Source organism: Sarcophilus harrisii, chromosome 1 (genome assembly GCF_902635505.1).
Source record: "Sarcophilus harrisii chromosome 1, mSarHar1.11, whole genome shotgun sequence".
NCBI classification, from domain to species: Eukaryota; Metazoa; Chordata; class Mammalia; order Dasyuromorphia; family Dasyuridae; genus Sarcophilus; species Sarcophilus harrisii.
Genome location: NC_045426.1, coordinates 575,222,772 through 575,243,393, shown reverse-complemented (window position 1 = coordinate 575,243,393; position 20,622 = coordinate 575,222,772). Strand labels below are relative to the sequence as shown.

At 34.3% G+C, this 20,622-nt stretch overlaps 1 protein-coding gene across 2 annotated transcripts in view; it reads right to left on the bottom strand.

Annotated features, from left to right (window-relative positions):
* The window catches only part of INTS8 (integrator complex subunit 8), a 68,726-nt gene extending 49,308 nt beyond the window's left edge, over window positions 1-19,418 (bottom strand). For both annotated transcript variants that reach the window (XM_031947000.1, XM_031946999.1), the window contains exons 1-9: window positions 19,142-19,418; window positions 15,669-15,843; window positions 13,737-13,877; window positions 13,208-13,279; window positions 10,660-10,711; window positions 9,717-9,899; window positions 6,136-6,243; window positions 4,743-4,895; window positions 550-650 (exon numbers count right to left, since the gene is read on the bottom strand). In XM_031947000.1, the coding sequence (XP_031802860.1) occupies window positions 550-650; window positions 4,743-4,895; window positions 6,136-6,243; window positions 9,717-9,899; window positions 10,660-10,711; window positions 13,208-13,279; window positions 13,737-13,877; window positions 15,669-15,843; window positions 19,142-19,271 (1,115 nt within the window). In that variant the 5' untranslated portion in view covers window positions 19,272-19,418. The remainder of the gene's footprint in view (window positions 1-549; window positions 651-4,742; window positions 4,896-6,135; window positions 6,244-9,716; window positions 9,900-10,659; window positions 10,712-13,207; window positions 13,280-13,736; window positions 13,878-15,668; window positions 15,844-19,141) is intronic.
* Between the last annotated feature and the right edge of the window lie 1,204 nt (window positions 19,419-20,622).

Below are 20,622 nucleotides of genomic sequence, written 5' to 3'. Positions count from 1 at the left end.
TATACCTTGACAATTGCAATTGAAAAGAAATGAAAACAAAATACTCTGGAAAAGAAGTTGATAAGTGTTAGTGGTTAAGTTTATTTTCTCCGAGTATCTAATGAAAACCTAAGTGAACACTAGCTTCCCCTTGGCCATTAGCAGAAAGATGAGAAAGGAATGTGCCCTATTCATAGCACATGCAAAAAAGGCAGAGATAATGCACTTTTGTCCATCTCAAAGCAAACCTGGGCCCTGGCATAGGAAGATGCACAATAACAAAAACACACCATACCTTTAAATACAATATCCCATTTGATCCGGAAACCAATTCTGTGAGGCAGATACTAACAGCACTATTGCTATTTTACAGACTAGGAAATGCCTATTTACTGTATAAAACTGATATTTGAATCCAATTCTCTCCCAAATCCAAGCACATACCAAAAATACTCTCTAAGATGTGATGAAATTTAAGTGGCTTGGTTTTTTTTGTTTGTTTTAGCAGCTGAAAATGTACTCCTTCCTTTATTCTGAATACAAGTTTAATCCTTCAAGTTAAAAACTTACCCTTGCTGAGCTTTCTGGTAAAGTTCTCTTAATACCGACTGCCTGAATTGAACAGGTAAACTCAGTGTTAGATTATCTTCAAGGAATATATTTATCACCTCCTAGAAGAGATTCATAGTATTGTATCACTTTCAAAATTCACAAAATATTTTATCTCCTGAAATTATTTTTCAAGTGGATACCAGGCAATTAAAACTTCTCTACTTGTAAAACTTGAAACTGTAACCTCCCCCTCCCTAAAGATGACAAGTAAAATATTGAAGTAAATAAATAGTAATATAAAACCATATAAATAAAAGCAGTGCAAAGGATTTTGGGAAGATCATGTGAGATTCTTTTCATTATCAAATTAAGAAAGGGAGCAAATTTTGTTCAATAAATACAAGTAGTAATTTAAAACATATTTTAATTCTTATTCTATGGCCAGTCAAAGAAGACAGTCTGAGCTAGGGAAAGAAAAACAAGACAGTCTGGATAGAGAGACTGAAGAACACAGTTCAAAAGACAGAATAATACACATTAAAGAGACAATTTTCATCAAGTTAAATTTACTAAGAACCTCAAAGAATAATTCTACTAAAACTTTTTATAGTCATTGTTTTTCAGCAACTATAAGCACAAATGGGAATACTGTCTTCTGGTAGGGTAGTTTCCACATGGAATTATCTTTGAAAATCAGAAAAGAGAGTTTTTAAGGGATTTTCCAGTTTAACCCTTCTATATATTTTACAGATGAGATTCAGGGTAATTATTCAAGGTCATTCAACTAGGACTACAATTCAAATTACCAGATCAATGACCAAGTATTCACTATATGACATGACAGCATTAAAATTAAAATGAAAGTCACATCTAGGTTATAAGTGAGGAATTCAATTTTAAAAAATTAAGCACCTAGAATACAATTTAAGGAGGGAAAAACTATTAAAAACCTGGGACTAAGAAATATTTCTCGTGGAAGAAAGAACATAAGAACCCTAAAAGAATTTAGAGATAGAGGTGAAAAAGTTATTAGGAGTTAAGACAGCCTATGCAAAGGCAAAGAAATGGAAAACAATAATGGGTTTGGGATAAGATCTATTTGATCTGGGGAAAAAAAGAGCTAAGGTGCCACATAGCAAGACATTTTTAGCTTCCTCAATCTCCCCACTGATTAGTACTTTTGCATTCCTGTAATTACTTTGCAAGTAATTTGAGTTAACTGCCTGTATAAATGTTATGTTCCCTAAGAAATATATGAAATTCCTTAAGGAGAAGTTATTTCATTGTCTTTATCTTTAATAAATATTTTTTTAATTGAACAAAGAATATAAGAATAAGTGATATGAAATAAGATAAAAATAATAATGTGATATGAAACAAGATAAAAAGATAGTTGCAGCAAAACGATGAAAGACTTTAAAATAGCAAGTTGAAGAGTTTGATTTTGATACTAAAGGCAACAAAGGAAGCGCTAACTGGGGAGATACAGAGACATGCCCTGTCCTCAAGAAGCTTAAGAGTAAACAATATGTATTATTAATATGTGCAAAATATATAAAGTAAACTTGGGGTAGGAGGAAAGACTAGTACCAAAACCCCAGGGATACCAGGAAAAACTTTGATGTAAAAGATGACACTTCAGCTGGACTCTGAAAGAAATTAAGAATTCTAAGAGGTTGAGATAACAAGAGAATATATTCTAAGAATAGGGGAGAGTCAGTGCAAGAGATGGAGTGGCAAATCTATGTTATAGCAAGAACATTTTGGCAGATAAGATAACTAGATGAAAAATTAGAGAGGCAAGATAAGAGCTACTGGCAACTGAACCAGGATAGGTATAATATACTTTAGACATGAAGAAATGAGAGTCTGAACTATAGTGTGTGCCATCTAAGGAAAAGATGGAAGATGTTATAGAAATTATATCATCTTACTACTCATTGATTATATGATAAAATAGATTCTTGCTGGGGCATAGGATGGAATCCTTATAACACTACAATTCAGTGACCAAACAACTGATGACATATGAGGCGAATAGGAAGAGTCAAAGATAATTTCATGAATGTGATCCTGGGAAAATGGAAGGATGGTAGCTCTCAACAGAAATAGAGAAAGCTATAGATAAGAAAAACTTTGCAACTGAAATTAGCTTTTGCTTATAATACCTCTGGCACAATCTAATTCACAATCCTTAAATTAGAAAAACTAGAAAATTTAACTATGTAAAAACAATATCAACTAGAATATTTGATCAAGTGTAATAGCTTTTATTATCTGATTTTAAAATGTGGTTAATTTGAGAACACTGAAACAGTTTATATTATTTCCTTTCCTAGTTAGGATTGAAGTGTTTATTGGAGTAAAACTCACAGTATTGTGTGCTTTTAAAATACTCAATTCAGTGAATCAGAAAAAAACATACTTAAGTGATTTCCTGACAGGTCTCTCTCTCTTGGAGGGAATAGGAAAGGGTGGTGAATTGTGGCAAAGAGAGCTCCAATAAACGCTTCTTAGCAAGATAAGCTAAAGATCCTACTGTTTTTCTCTATATATTCCCAGCATTTAACTTGGTCCCTGGTAGGCTCTTAGTAAATGTTTGTTGAATGACCCAGGTCACATGACTATTCAAGCACTGAATGAAATGGGATCAAAATCACATAGCAATAATTTTATTCTCTTCTCCTATCACTTTCAAGTTTTGAGTCCTCTTCATCTGAACACGGATGCCAACTATTAAGCAGCATTTGTCAAAAAATCATTTATTTATATGACACTTGCAGATCAGCTTTGTGAGCACTAGCTTACAAAAAAATCTAAATTTGCATGAGATAAAGCCTATCCTTAAAGTTAATTTAGTTCAAGAAAGTACCTGCTACAGCACAAGCTAAGCACTTGCTATGTGCAAGGTAAGGTACTGCACCTCTCTAAAGAAAAACAAAAGTCCATTTCCAAGTAATTTATACTAAGTTATATCTAGAATTTAAATGTTTACTTTCACAGCTGCAACAAATTTAGTATTAGTATCTCTCTCCTGGCAATTTTCTTAATAATAAATACTATTTGATTAGATCCAATTTAAACCTTAGTTATCTATATTATTCATTAATTGTTTCATGTGTGTTAATGCCTTCAATGAAACTAAAGTTATTTGAGGGCAAGCTCTATGTCTTATACTTGTTATATCTTCTATAATACCTTTTCAGTTCTTTGCATATGACAGGAATGTAAAATTTGTTGAACAACTTTAAGTTTTTGTTATACATTTGAAGAGAAAATTATATATAAAATGCCATTTACATTCTTTTCTATACATTTGAAGTAACATATTCAAAAAAAATCTTAGCAAGCAAGCAGTTGAAAAAAATCTATTTATATAATCAGATGTACCTCTAACTGATCAAAAAACAGAATATGATCCACTTTTAGGAAATGAGTAGGAAGGAAGAAAAAAAGGAGATTTTAAAGTCTCATTTAGAGGCATGTAAATAATACAATAGTACATCATTCACTTTGAGATGTACCATGTAATATTAGCTTTTTCACTCCTATCCTGGACTCAAAAATTTACAGAGTAACTCTTTTTAGCAAAAGGCACAAACTTCAAATTTTATTGTATCAATGGTTTCTTTATAAAATCTGAAAAAAAAAAAGTCACAGAGACCAAGTTGAAATTTTGGGGAGAAGAAGAGTTAAAACAATGGCCAATCCAAAAGAAAGCTAAATGGGACCAAATAAAACAGTACATCACCAGTACAAGGTTTAGTAGGATTGTTTTCCTCCTTTTCAAGGTATTTACAATCGTTAATAGAAGTGAGCTATAATATTCTCCCCTTCGACAATATATACTGTCATCTAACTATATATTCCAGTATGAAACAAAACATGCAAATACAGATTATGAAAAATATTAGACCAGTTTAAATAAAAATCATACATCCTTCCACACTCACCCCCACTATATCTGGTTGGCATGTTCTATAATCAGTATTATTTTTCAATGTACAAATTTTTATCCTTTCAAAAAGATCTCATCTTAAGAGTGTAACCATTATGACAATTCTCCAATTTTTTAATTAGGAAGGCTGGATGTTCTGAATCCTTCCTTAAATTGTAGGCTATAGAAAACAATCTTTTAACAAAGATTAGCTTTGAGAAATAATCAAGTCAACCTCCTTCCCCAAATCTAAGGTAATCCAACTGCATTTTACCTGAAAATTGCCTGACCTCATACAGATATGGATTTGACTATATGGAGTTGACTGTTGTGATGTGTTATCAGAAGGTGCAAGAACATCACAAGCCTGACAATAGCCAGCTAACCGCTTCTCATCTATGGAGCAATGAAGAGATAATGAGCCTATCTGTAAAATAAGAAGGTATTTTCAGTTAGCCACCAATATATCATTCTAAACAAAAAACAAATCCTAAATAATAGAATTTTAACAGAACTGGAAATAATGAAAAAATAATTATAGAAAACATAAGTAACAAAAACTATTCATGGGCTTTTAATTTTCAGTCTGAGGATATAAATTCTACCTTTGAAGGAGGTTTGACAGTTTAGTTAATACCAAGTAAGAATTCAAAAGAACAAATCAACCAACTACAGAACATTAAAACTCAAAGTTTGGGTGAAATAATTAGCCAGAGATTTAAAAACAACAACAAAATAAAAAGAGCACAAAAGACTTTGGGGAAGGGGGGAGTGGCAATTCTCTAACTAAGAAAGCAAAGAAAGATCTAGTAATAATGATTGGAAATAGAGCAATTGAAAAAAATTTAAAGGATTCTAACAGCTAAGTTAAATGCTAGGCAGATTAGGGATTTAAAATATGAATCACAAAAATTATGTTTTATTATCAGCAAATGTTTAATTTGTAGACCTATTTTAGATATCTACATACTTGGAGTCAAGTAAAAATTTCTCAGACAAAAAGGAGCTGAGAGTGAAAAATGGTCAGGGCCTCTTAAACTTTTCCCACTCACAACACTTTTCATCTAAGAGATTTTTTTACTCAATCCCATCTCAAATCTGATCCAAGGTGTTTCTGGCAGCATTTGTGTATGTGCAGTATAAAGTGCTTCCTGTTGTGTGCTTAGAAGCAAGGCTATAATTAAGTCTCGTGGTGTAACCCAGGCAAGCACTTGCAGAAACCATCTTGGATTCACTGCCATTTGATTTTGAATTAACTTTTGGTCATTGTGTTCAGAAACCTTATAGTGTTGCCAAATTTTCATGACTTCCAATTCAGTTATACAACCCCATATGTGGGGACACAACTCAGTTTAAGAAGCTTATTATAGGTCAATAGGAAATGTTAAGATTCAAAGAAGTTCAGGTTTAAGAACATTCAAATTGTGTCAACATGTCTAAGGAGAAATGAATAGATAGGAGTTGTTATTTACACATCCAATAAACTCAAATGTCAAAACAGAAGATTCAACATCCTGATTGATTAGTAAAAAAAAATTAAGATTTAATTCCACATGTCTGCAATACAATTCCAAACATTATTATGAAAAATTCCATATTGGTTTAAATATAAATGATACAATTCCCATACCCACCTCTACTCCTCTAAATCTTATTGACATATTTACCTTTGAAATCAATTCTTTGGTCTTGAAAAATTTTTCCCTTGCATTTTCATAAACAGCTGAATTTGTAGAACCTTGTTGAAAGTACACTGCACCCAAATCATAACACACCTGAGACATAGAATATGTTTAATAATACTTATTTTTCAAGCATAATCAGTAAAATGCATTTTGTTTAATCAAATTGCATACATAAAAGAGTATTGTGATAAATTAATTTCTACATGCAATTAACAGTTAAATACCTAAAAGTTCATCAGAGTGGGAATAACTACTTTCTCTTAAGGAGCTGTCTAAGGCTCAGAGAGGTTAAACAACTTGTCAATGGTCCTAACATCTGGCGGTCTTCAGATTCTCTTCTTACATTCTTTGGTCTCCACTGTTGGAGCCTCTTCCAGACCTCAACATCTAACTGTAAGTGCCCCTGAAAATTCTGTGCTGGGTCCTCTTGTCTCTTCCCTCTCTATTTCACTTGAGGACCTTATCAACTTCCATGGATTAAATTATCATCTCTATGCTAATAATTCTCAAATCTACACTATCCTGTTCAAAATTTTTGTTGACTTCCAAACTTAAACCTCCAACTGCCTTTTAGACTTCTCTAAGTGGGTGTACAGAAGATATCTAAAATTCACAGTACAAAACTGAATTCGTTATCTTTCAGCTAGCCTTTCCCCATTCCCAACTTCCCTGTAAGTAAGGCATTACCAACCTCCCATTTCCTCAAGCTCCTAAGGTAGGTCATTCTCAATTCCTCATCCCCTCAAACTCTCTCCCTTACACAATCCATATATAATCAGTTACCAAGACTGAAATCTCTCTCAAATACACTCCCCTTTCTTCTGTTATTGCCCCCAACCTAGTGCAAACCCTCAGCACGTCACAAAGATTTGCTACTTCAAATTTTTCCTTACTCTACTGTATCCTTCATTCAGCCACTTGAGTGACAATTTTCTAAAGTGCAAGTTTGACCATATCACCCTGACAGTCAATAAAATCTAGTGGCTACCCAACACCTTCAGGATCAAATACAAAATCCTGAGTTTAGCCTTCAAAGCCCTAAAGAAGCTAACCCCTTCCTCCAACCTTTCCAGGCTTTTATTTTATCTCCCCTCTCTCTTTCAATCCAGCCACACTGGCTTTCTTGATGTTCTGCAGACTCCATTCTAGAGTTTTCTATGGCTGCCCCCATCCCTCTATTGATTTCCTTCTTCATCTCAAGTCACAGCTTTTAGAGCAAGTTTTTCCCTCTTAACTCTAGTGCTTTCTTTCTGTTAATTATATCCTAGTTTGCTTGTACATATTTGTTAGCTGGTTGTCTCCATTAGATTGTTACTATCTTTTGCGGTTCTTTGTATCCCTAGTACTTACCACACTGCCTTACAAACACATGAAAGGTATTTAATAAATGTTTACTGACCGACAAAAGCGGAATTTGAATTCAGGTTTCTGACTTCCAGCACTCCATCATAGCATATCATGTAAAATAAAAGCTTTTAAAAATGTTTTCAAGTAACATTTCTAAATTTAATTAAACTAACATTTATTAAGCACTTACTATATTTGGAATACTTTGCTAGGGGCTAGGAGAAGTACAAAATTTACTGGCCAGTAACATTTTTTTCTAAAAATTTTGTCCAGAATCTACCCTACATTTTCTAAAGGAGATTCCACTTAATTGTCTTTTTATCTCTGTTTTACAGATAAAGAAAGAAAAGTTATCTATTTACATATAAATTTGTAAAACCAGGTCTATAACTCAAGTCTCTTAAATCCTATTCTACCTATTTTTACAATACTGGATAATTTTTTTGTCTTTTTTTTTTTTTTTTTTATTAGACCAGGTCATTGGGATATAAAATGGAAATGAAACAGTTCTTGCTTTTAAAAAGCTTATTTTCTATCAGAGGAAACAGCATATATACATGTAAGAACAAAGTCATTTGTTAAGGGATATCTAAAAGCCAGAAGGATCAGAAAAAGTCTTATAAAATCTGATTGTTTAGCTCTTCAGATCCTCTCTCACTACAGAACTATATTAATTAGGAGTCTGCTTATAATAGCTGATGGATATTTCTGAGCCAGGTTTTCTGGCTGAGGGGTAGTTACTGACTCAAAGTTCCAGAAGAAAGAACTCCCAACATTAACACATTAACATATAACAGAACAATCTGTGGCTTGCAGCTGTATTCGGATGTCTCCCACACAATATGATTCTTGTTTGTCCTTATACTGCTCCAGAAGTAGAGAAACTAGAATTAGCTACTGGCATGTATGGAATTATGTTTTGGAAGAGGACTCCTACTAAACTTGAATTCAGGAGAGCCAAAAGTTCAAACCCCAATTATGACACTAACTAGTTAGAAAGGCCTCCTACATCTTAGTCGTCTATCCCTTCAAGTTTAGATCAATTTTCCTCTTATCCTGTTTCATATTTATTTGAATGAGGAACTTTTTATATAGCGTGTTACCTGGGAAAAATCACCCAACACTTCTGAATCTGTTTCCTTAACACTAAAAATATATCACTTACCTCACAAGAGTGTTGTGACTAAAGCACATTTAAAGCATGTAGTACATGCATACACATGAATTATTATTCCAAAATTGAGTATCATAGGTATCTATGGTATTTTAAAATATCTTACAGTCAAATCAAATAGATATTAGACTATCTTCTCACAATAGTGATTTCAGATGCTACCAAGTATCTGAGAGCTATACCTTTTACTTTTCTGGTTAAATTTCTTCCCTTAAGATCTATAAGAAATAACATTAAGGATTCTACTATCTGAACCTCTATAGTCACCTCAGTATCCTTCTGAAAGTTCAGATCTAGCTTCATATTCCCCTTCCTCAGTATTCAGAAGCAGAATTAATCTCCATTAGATAGTCAGCTAAGGTTAGGAACTGTCTTTTTTCTCTTTTGGCATGTAGTAGGTACTTAATGCTTACTGAATGACAAAAAACAAAATCCCATCCAATTAATAACAGGGCTGCCAAAAAGCCAAGTTTAGCAGTCCTGATTTTTCTTCACGAGGCAATAAATCAAAAAAACTTACTGAAACATGAGATGCAAAAACAGGTTACTTCTGCCCTCAGTAAATTTACTAATTGGTCAGCAAATTAAGACACAAATGCAAACTTAATAATATCAAGCACTAAATTCATGGTAGTCAAGAATACAAAAGACCTGGGTTTTGAGGAAGATAATTTTATACTACTTAAAAAAATCAAGGAATTGTTTTGAGGACACAGTCCTTGGGTTTTTAAGCACCACTAGCTTAATTTCTATCAAATTATCTAATCTTAAAATATTATTTATCTATTGTTAACTATTTAAAAAGAAAAAGATATTAGAAAAAATAGATTAAAAGGGAAAAAATAATTTATAGAAAGTTTATAGTAAAAACAAAATAAAATCACAAAATTAAAAGCCAAAATCTTTAAACAAAAAACTTGAATATATTTCTGTTCAAACAACTCAAAAAAAGAATAGAAAAAAGTTCCGATTAAAATATAAATTTGCGCTTCTTTCTACATTTATGAAGTTCCAAGTAAAAATAAATAGTTTAAGTTAGTACCTGGCATTGCATTTCCTCAGTTTTTATTATTAATCCAGCTGTTAAACTCTCAGTTTCTCCATTTACCATACCCGGTTCCATAGCCAATAAATCCAGTGTTCTCATTGTATGAACATAAAGATCCTTGTTTAGCTTCAAGGCTTCCTCTAATACTAGAATAGAATCATTGGCCTGTTCTTTTAGCTACAAAGTTAAAAAAAAAAAAAAGATAGTAATTAGTAAAACAAAAAACATTGACCATGTACTTAAGAGCTTAAAAGAAATATCTTCATCAGATACTATGACAGAAAAGAAAACAAAAGGATGAATAAACTACACTCCCTGCAATCAAAGAGTTTTAATCTTGTTGTGAACAATAAGACACAAACATCATATGAAGCAAAGTATGGAAGACAAAACAAATTATGAGATTTAAAAGTGGGGAGAGGTTTCTTTTGGCAAAAGATAAGGTGAGGGATAATCAGGAAAAGGATACAACAGAAGGGGGGAAGGTAGAATTAAATCTGGATTTAAAAAGATGAATAGGATTGTACTACGGATAATGGCAAAATCATTCACAGCTGGTCATCTCAGAACATTGCCATTACTTTGTATATACAGTACCTTTCACTTTGTTCACAGAGGACTTTTCAGGTTTTGTTTTTTTCCCTCCTGAGTGTATTCTGCTCATCATTTCCCATAGAAAATAACATTCTATCACAAATACATACCACAATTTATTGAGCCACCTCCCAATTGATGGGCATTCCCTCAATTTCCATTTCTTTTGCTCCCCCCAAAAAGAGCTGCTATAAATTAAAAGTACAATTCTTAAAAAAGCTTGTAAATATAATCTAACAGCAAAGAATTAAACCTCACTGATCTAATACTATTCTATATTTAGATTTGTTAATATGTTTAAATATGCTTCAAAATTCTACAATTGATGAAATTTAACACTCACCACTTTCAAAATATTATCTGTTAATTCTTTCTCTTGTTGCATTTGATTCATACTAAAAGGATAAAATGAAATGGAAATATGTGAAAATGATAAGAAGTACATCTCATTTACACTGTAAAGGGAACAATAATTCATTATATTCAAGTTAGATCCCTTAGCAGGAAAAAGTTCAAAAAATAAATGTCAAACATCCACTCTATAGCTTAGTATAGAGAATTCCTTTTTATAAATGAAATCACAGATATAGATCCTATCCCTGTAAGTAATGTATAGCTTTTAGCATGGTAATATTTTATATCCACACTTTAATATTTTAGTATTTGTGTTACAAAAATAATCTCAATTTGAAAACAGATTCCCAATTCCCAAACTTAATATGTTAAAGTGCTATAGCACAGCAATTTAGGGAGATCAGTAATTTCATTGGAAAAAGAAACTCTTCATGATGAAAATAACTTTTACCAATGCATATTTGTAACTTCTCAGAGAGAAATTGCCTTAAGTCTGTGAAAGGTACAGTACTTGGTTCAGGGTCACACCATCAGCATTTTTCTTTTCTTCCCCCCCCCCCCCCCCCTTTATTATCACTTTTTATTGACAAGATAAATGCATGGGTAATTTTTCAGCACTGACAATTGCAAAACCTTTTGTTCCAATTTTTCCCCTCTTTCCCCCCACCCCCTCCCCCAAATGGCAGGTAGACCAATACAAGGTTAAATATGTTAAAGTATATGTCTAATTAATATATGTATACATATCCATACAGTCATTTTGCTGAACAAGAAGAATCAGACTTTGAAATAATGTACAATTAACCTGTGAAGGAAATAAAAAATGCAAGCGGACTGCCAGCATTTTTCAAAAAGGGCACTTAAACCTAAATCTTCCTGATACTGACTTTCTATTCCCTTCACCCCATGATGTATATATGGTTACTATAAATAAATGATAGTAAAATGTCTTTGACAAAGAATAATCATAACTTTGTATAGTTTATTAACACTTCGGATATAGAAATCATTGTATTCTAGCACAATAAAATAAATGATGCTCATAAATCTGATCCTGAGCCATCAAAAGAAATAACTGAAAGTCAGGGAAGTGTCTGGAAAAAAATTTCAAAAACTAGTTTTTTTTTTTTTTAAAGACTTTTCGGCGCTCGCTACCAATATCACATTTTCTAAAAACTATTTCCCAAATTTTATCCGCTAAAGATGCCAGACAAATGAAATGTCATTGTATAATGCTATTTGTTTTTCATATTTTGATGTCTGACAACTGAAATACCTATTCCTGATACTCCTCATCTATCTGTTATATAAGAAGAGATACTGAACACTGCTTAATTTCTAGTTATATCTATTTTTAATTACATGGAATGAAAGCAAGAAATAAGCATTTATTAAGTACTGGGCCTATTGTCAAGAATCTCTGAGTTCAAATCTAACCTTCCTAACTCTAGGCCCACCACCACTGCCACCACCAGCTACTTCTATATAGCATAATAGTAGCATAATACAGAATTGTAGATTTTAAGAAACGTTCAGTAAACTAAGCATTAATAATATCTAAAGGAATCATTATATAAAATTAATTTTCCATTATTTTTATTTCATATTCTTGTTAACGTGTTCTAAAGATCTTTATTAACACTAATTTGATTATCTTAACAAATAGCACAAATTCAAGACAGAAGGAAAGAATATCTATATCAAAACACTTTCCTTCCCAAAATAAAAAAAGCAAAAATTGGAAACTCTTAAGTCAAAAGTCCAGAAGAAAAAGAAGCAATCCTGGCTAAACTGGTAATATTATTTACTTGAACATGGGATGTGAGGCAAGAAAGAGAGGCAAAGGCAGGTGAGAATCCATGACATAACGTATGTATGTATATGAATTTATATGTGCATATATCTGCGTATGTCTTTCTTTAAAAAGTTGAGAGTAACATAACGGCTCTAGTTATACAGATAATAAGATATCTTTCTAAACCATTAAGGCTAGAACAGTGTGTGTGTGTGTGTGTGTGTGTGTGTGTGTGTGTGTAATCCTTGCACTGTTTTTTATGTTTAAAAAATGCATGGACTTTAGCAAACTCATGACTCTTTTACTCTTATTCTTTTCCTAATAATCTAGGAAGAAATACTTAATCTATACTATTTTAGAATAGCTACTGTATACTTGACTATTTGAAAGGCAGTGCTAGACAGAGAATTAAAAGAGCTAGGCTAGGCTCAAGTCTTAACTCTACTTGAGACTCAAATCTCAAGCCATTAATAATACTGCACATAACATTAGTCACTATAATACTGTTTTTGTATCTGCAAAATAAGGATAATATTTGCAACTATTAATTTTGTATAATTACTATGAGGATTAAATTAAATAAAAATATATAAGGCATATTAATATTTTGTATTTTCCTTTGCGTGACAGTAGAAATTTCTAAAGAGATCCAGTTTTTTAAAAAACCTACAAGAAATCCAATTCTGATACAAATACAATTCAACAGTGACTTCAATATATCAAAGTACCCTTGTTAACTTACACACTCAGTTGGGGGGGTCCAGGCTTCACCTGTCTGATGGGGAAGCTACTTTGAACAATTGTTCTAATTGCCCTGAAATAAAAATATAAAAGTTAAAATAGTCACACACACACACACACACACACACACACACACACACACACACACACATCCCTATATATAAAAACTCAACATAAGATTGTCTCATACTATAAAACAACTGCGGTTTTGAATAATGAATACTACTATTGAAATCATTTATATAAAGGAGCACAAACTGTTCTTTACAAAGGACTAAAACCTAACAAACATCTAGCAGTCACAGAAATATTCTGGCAAATCTAATTTCCTAAAGCACCCACAGACAGATGTTATCTGTATAGCTACTACATCCTCAAAGAAAGCCCTCTTAGAACTTCACAAGCTTTGAAAATCCTAAGAAAGCATCTTCTCAAAGTGGTTACAGGACTAAAAAGAGATAATGTTAAAAATCAAAGTAGAACTTGTTACATCAAAATATGCTTAGTATGCTACCATATTTTGAACTTACCATCTGTTGTAGAGTAGTATAGCCATGGTAGTAGTTGGAGGTAAAGTAGATAGATCCATATCTACATGTTTTGTCCCTGGAGGAACTTTACTGATACAGAGCAGTTCATTTAGTAACATATTTAGAACTGGAACAGACAAGCTAAAAGAAAGAAAGCTCATTGTCCATTTACTGGGTTTTCATAATTTAACCAAATGTATTTTCCACTAAAGTCCAATTATGAAGCTTCATAACATGGAGAGGATGAGATTTTTGAAAGCTGTAATAATAAAGATCTTAACAAGACAAAAGGCTCTGAACACAGGCCTGGAAAGGAACTGTACTGACTTCTGTCTAAGGATCATTATGAATATGAATAGGCAAAACTAGCCCATCAGATGATGAATGTTTTCTTCTACAAAAAATCTAGGGCACAGGAACTGTGTATAGCCCATATCAATTAGAATGCCTGCATCAAAATCAACACAAAACCTTGAATTATTAAATATTAGATGTATGAAGAACAAAATTAATATATTTCAATGTATACAATTCAAATCAAAGGACTCCAAGTACAACTCTAAACTTAAGAGTAAGCTAACAAACTGAACATATTTGCATAAAACTGTTTTTCTATTGTGAAATTGTTCACCTTAAAACTATTAATTTGACTTGGTCTCAGGTAAGACCAATTAAACTATTATTTATCATAATACTATTATCAATAAAAAGTTTTCTTTTTATTGCCTAAAAAAATTTTCATATTTCTAAACAATAAATACTCAATTTATTAATACCTCAAAAAAATAGTATTAATTTTGGCAAGAAGTTTACCAATAACAAAATTGTCACTAATTAAAATAACAATGCTATCATTATCCATTTTTTCTAATTCAATAACCATTTACTTTTATCACCTAACGATAAAAATAATTTCTTAACATTCAAAAAAGCTTTTCAGCTGACATAAATTTTCTATAGATACTAGCTAATAACACAGTCTCTGTCAAAGTATTTTATCAACTGTATGGCATTAAAAGAACTATACAGTTCACTCACTATTGAGTCTTAATCAGTCTCACATTTTATTTTAAAAATCATTTCTATATCTTACATCTAGATATATTCTTATACCTTGAGATATTTTCAAATTTTATCTATTTTTTTGTGCCTCCTTTACCAAGCTGTTGACTCTTTTCTTATGATTTTCTTGTCTCACTCTATTTCTCTTTCCAATTTTTCCTTTACCTCTCTTATTGATTTTTAAAATCCATTTTTAGCTTTTCCTGAGACCAAGTCATATTTCTCTTGGAGGTATATTTCTTGAAAGAGCTTTGACTTTGTTTTGTTCTTCTGAGTTTGTATTTTGATCTTCCTTGTCACCACAGTAACTTAGAGTCAGAATTTCTTTCTGTTCTTTGTTCACTTGTCCAGCCTATTTCTTGATTTTTATCTCCTCACTAAAGTAGGGCTCTACTTATAGGGTAGAGGGCACACTGTCCCAAACTTCAGTGGTTTTACATAGCTGTTTTCAGAGATACTTCTAGGGACTTGTAAATTTCATTTTTTCCAAGGTAGTATGATCTAAGGAGAGATGTGTTTACTACTCTGCTGGCTTGGGCTTTGGTCTATGAGTGACCACAAGCACAGTTTCTGCCCTAGAACTCTCAAGTGCTAGTGTTTCTCCTCACTCTGGAACTGCCACCCAGGATTGCCACTTGAATCTAAGTTATAGGCAAAGCAACAGCGTCCTGCCTCTGGTGCAGCCAAGAGAACTCTGTAACCTACTCCTGACTACTTATTCCACCACTTCACTGTGGACTGAGAGTTCTTCAAATTTAATTAAAAATAGAAATCAAAATAAATGTTCACTTTAAGTGCCAAACACTATATTTAAAAAAAAGGAATACCACAAAATAATGCTTTAGATAAATTCAGTGTGAAGTTGCATACCTTTTCTCTAAAATGTCTAAATCCCATTTCAAATGTGCAGCAACTTTAAGAGCAAGAAGTTTTAAAATTCGATTTCTCTTATTATCGGCTGGAGGCTGAACTTGGTTCTGTTCATTAATTGAAGGTTTAGAAGCTTGTTCCAAAAACTGAACTATAAGCTGAACTGGTGCAGGATCTAAATTAAAAAAAAAAAAAAGCAGATGCAGTTTTAACTGTGGCAATATGAAATTCAACAATCCTTTTCCTCACTTTCACTAGACATTCAATCAACAATATTTATCCAGGATCCAGCATAACCCACTAATAAATAAGTTCTATGCTATGAGATAGAGCAGGGAGAAATGGAGAATATGTTCCAACGGGTACAAGGTGAAAAAGGATGATTTTTTATAGTTCTAGGCATTCAGCCAAACATGGCATATGCTACAGACACCATGTGGTTAGGTAACACTAATCAAATAGCATAGATTTTTCCCCCCCTCTCTCTAAATCATCACATATAGAATCTGAGCTTTACAGAATAAAAGTGGCTGATACTACCCAAGTAAATCATTCTACTTATGATATAACAGGTTTCAATGATGATAAATGTTATGTTAGGAGGGGAAATAATTTTTTTTAAAAGTCTCTGAATTAGTTGTTAAGAGAGAATATCTTTCAGGATTAAGTTATATATCTGTTGAATGGAGTACTTTAAAAACTAAGACTTCTCTAAATTTGCCCATTTATAAAGTAGAAGCACTGACCTCTATTTTTTCAGATAGTTCTAAAAAATCTATAAGGTTATTGCATTTTGTTCCCATAACCATCCTGGGAGACAAATGGGCCTGACATCATTCCCATTTGAGAGATAAAGGAAACAGGAACACAGATTAGGTAAAACTATTAAAATGGAAAGCCAGGCCTGGAAACAAAGTCTAATTCTCAGGCTAATATTTTATATCCTTTCAAGTACTCCCCAAATAACAAAATACATGAGGCAAGAAATCCTTAACATTCTCATACAAAACAACAGCAACTATAATGCTTACTTGTTTTATCATTTACAAAGTTTTTTCTTCTCTTTGTGAGGTTTGCAAACTGAGTACCGGAACCCAGGTTTTACAGATGAAACAGCTTCACAGGATTCCCCATCACACAGTGTTTGTTCTGGGGCCAGAAACCACTCTTTGCTTTTTCTATTACATTACACTACTGAAACAAATATATTCCTACTTTCAAATAATTTATCCAGGGCATGCTGGAAGGGCTGGTTTCACATGTCTCTGGGCTCCAAATACCCAGAACAAGCTCCGCTCTCCAATATACTCAATTGAAGTAGAACCCTGTTGTGGTGATTCCTTTTTCCCTTCTTTCTTCCAGCCCAGCTAGCCAATCAACCAAGAACACAGAAGAATAATGAACTGCTTCAGACCTCTGGCTGAAGTCCTACTTGAGACGTTAACTTGAGGCTGAAGCCTCTCACATTTTTTAGAACCACCCAGCAGACAAGTGGACACCAAAGACAATTATGCCAGGAAGAGCAATTGGACCTGACCACAGAGAGTTCTAGAGCTGAGGGTTCATAATCTTTTCTGGTTAAGAGTTTTCTGGGTAGTAGATCCCTTTGGCAGAATGATGAGTAAGTCAATAAGCACATATTAAGCCACTATGTGCAAGACACTGTGCTAAGCTCTGGGAATACACAAAAGACAGGTAAAAGATTGTCCCTAGCTTTAATGAGCTCATAATCTAACATGAAGTTTATGCAGTCCTCAGAATAATGTTCGTGATAGCATAAAATACATACAATTATGAAAAACCAGGAATCTATGTTGTTAAGTGAACGATCAGGAAGACCTGATTTTAAATATGATCTCAGACACTAGCTGGACAAGTTACTTAACCTTGCCACAGTTTCCTCATTGGTAAAATGAGCTGGAGAATGAAATGGCAGAGTACACACACCAACAATTACTAAGGAAACCATTTATATTTCATCCCTGAAATATTTCTCCCATTCAAGCTCAGGGGCTCCCTAACATCTATCCATGGATCTCCTTGGGGAATCTGTGAACTTCAGGGTGTAACCCCTGATTTAGAGGGAGCACAATTTAAAAAGCACTTCTTTTTTAAAAAGCTAACTCAGTAAGGGGGAGGATTTTAAAACAATGACAAATACTGTAGATGGTATTAGGAACAAAATAAAGTATCAATTTCACAATTTTTATAAAAAGTCTGTAACTGTATCAAAGGTATCTGATGAAAATGTTTAAAAGGAAGTAGCAAGAGTACAAATTTAATTTTGATTTGACAATAGCCTTCCTATTACAACTATCTAAAAGTAGAACAGACTATCTCTGGCTGATTCTACTCGGCAACATCTCAAGGCAAGGCACAAAGACCACTGATTATTTGCCTGCTTGGCATGAAGTGGTGGAATTATGTGAGTAATACTTTCAAGGCAAGAAAAGAAGATGTATATATGTAGCAGGTGGTAATTTTAAGGGAAGAAGGATGTGTATGATAGGGGAATCATTTCAAGGAGAGTGGTGGATTGTGTAGTAAGGGAGTAAATCCAAGGAAAGAAAAAGAGATATATTAAGGTTGTTTATTTTCCGGGAGAAAAGGAAGTTTGTGTAGAAGATGGAGTAGATGAGTAATTTAAAGAGGATGAAGATGTATATATGTAGCAGGTGGTAATTTTAAGGGAAGAAGGATGTGTATGATAGGGGAATCATTTCAAGGAGAGTGGTGGATTGTGTAGTAAGGGAGTAAATCCAAGGAAAGAAAAAGAGATATATTAAGGTTGTTTATTTTCACCGGGAGAAAAGGAAGTTTGTGTAGAAGATGGAGTAGATGAGTAATTTAAAGATGGTGTGTAACATAGGGGCTAATTTTTTTTTTTAAATAATCGCCTTTTATTTTTCAAAATATATGCAAAAATAGTTTTCAACATTCACTTTTGCAAAACCTTGTGTTCCATATTTTTCTCCCTTCCTTTCCCAGAGAGCAAGTAATCCAATATAGGCCAAACATGTGCAATTCTTATAAATATAGTTTCACTTTTATCATGCTGCACTAGAAAAAAATCAGATCAAAAGAAAAAAAAACAAGCAAACAACAATAAAAAAATGAAAATACTATGTTGTGAGCCACATTCAATCGGTCGGAGTTAACTTCTAAGAAAAAGGAAATGTGTGTGGTAGGGGTTAATTTCAAAAGGGGAAATGGAGAGGTACGCAGTAAGGGGGTATTTTAAGGGAAGAAAAGCTCTGTACAGGATAATTTCAAGGCGAGAAAAGGAGGCGGGTCTGGGTCCCCGGACTCGTGTGCGCGCGTGCGCGAGTGTGTGTTTGCGTGCGCACGAGCATGGACAGGGAGGCGTTTCTCCCCCGCCCCCCTTCTCCTCAGGGAGCCAGGAAAGTAAGCAAAGGCAAGGCCCAAAGGTTCCCCGAGCTCTCCCAATGCCGTCTCCGGAGATAGGTTCTTACCCGGACAGGGCTTACGCAGATGCTTCTCCAGCAGCGATTCCTCCAGCAGGAACTCAAACCAGCAAGTCTGGGGCGGGGTGCAGGGCCGGCTGGAGGTGGCCGCCTCCCGGTCCGCCGCCTCCGCACTCATCCTGCCCCCGCCGACCCCGCCGCCGGCCGGGCCGGGCCCGCTTCCCGGATCCAACCTGAGGCTGTAATGCGGACCTGCAGCGGGGTGACACGGGATGGGGGCCACGGAGCGGGCCGCCCGAACGCCAGCCGCGCTGCTAATCCAAGCTAACAAAATGGCGGCAGGCGCGGCGTCGTGTAACGAGTCTGTTCTCCGCCCCCTCCTCCAGAGCTCGGACCAATAGGCTTGCAGATCTGGAAAGAGGGCGTGACCGCTCCTCGACCCCCGCCTCCTCGGGCGGCTTTTGAAAGAAGACGAAGGCAAGGAAGGAGGGAGCGGAGAGAGGTAGGTGTGTTGGAAATTGACCAGTCAGGTCCTCGGCCTGAGGTTGAGATGGCAAGAAGACCGTGGCTCCTGCAGGACACCTGCCTAAACTGCATTTATTTTGGAGACTTAGGAAGCCTGGCCAGCTCTCAAACGAAACTGCAAAGCAGTTATTAACTCAATTCGGTGCTGGTGAAGAAACAGACCAATTAATGAGTGAAACAGATCAGAGAAATTCAACATAAAGGAGGAGGAAGAAAAGAACGAGTGAAACAGATCAGACGTAAAGGAGGAGGAAGAAAAGAACAAGCAATTTTAAAGCAGTACAAGGTGCTTTGCAAATACCTCTTTTGATCCTCGCGACAACGCTGAATGAGGTAGGTTATTATGTTTTCCAGTGGCACAGTGAAGCAGACAGGCTTAAGTGATTTATTTGCCCAGAGTCACAGAGAGAGTAAGAGTTGGGCTTGAATGTGGGCTCAGGACTTTCTAGTTCCAGGGCCAGTGAATCTCAATTCACCTCACCAGCTAGTTGCATTTAATAGTCTAGTACTGAATAAATGAAAAACCAGAGCTAGTGGGATAACGACTCACAAACTGACAAAAACTGCTTGGAAAATTAGATAGGAATATGGAAAAATTTAGATTTAGAACTGTCCTCAATATGTTATGCAGGATGAATTTGAGAATATTGTTAAGTGGGGAGGATGTTAGGTAAAGATAGATCAAAGCAGAAATTAGTCCTGAGGCTAGTGGGAGATCAAAGAGATATAAAATCACTGGATTTAGAAGACTGTTGAAGTTATTTAGCTGAGCAAGTCACAGCCTCTTTTTAAACTCATCTTTTTTTTTTCCTACTTTTTTTTTTTTTTTTGGTGAGGCAATTGGGATTAAGTGACTTGCCCAGGGTCACACAGCTAGAAAGTATTAAGTTGTCTGAGAGCAGATTTGAACTCAGGTCCTCCTGATTTCACAGCTGGTGCTCTATCTACTGTGCCACCTAGCTGTCCCTAAACTCATCTTTAGAATGGGACAATAGTTTCTTCAA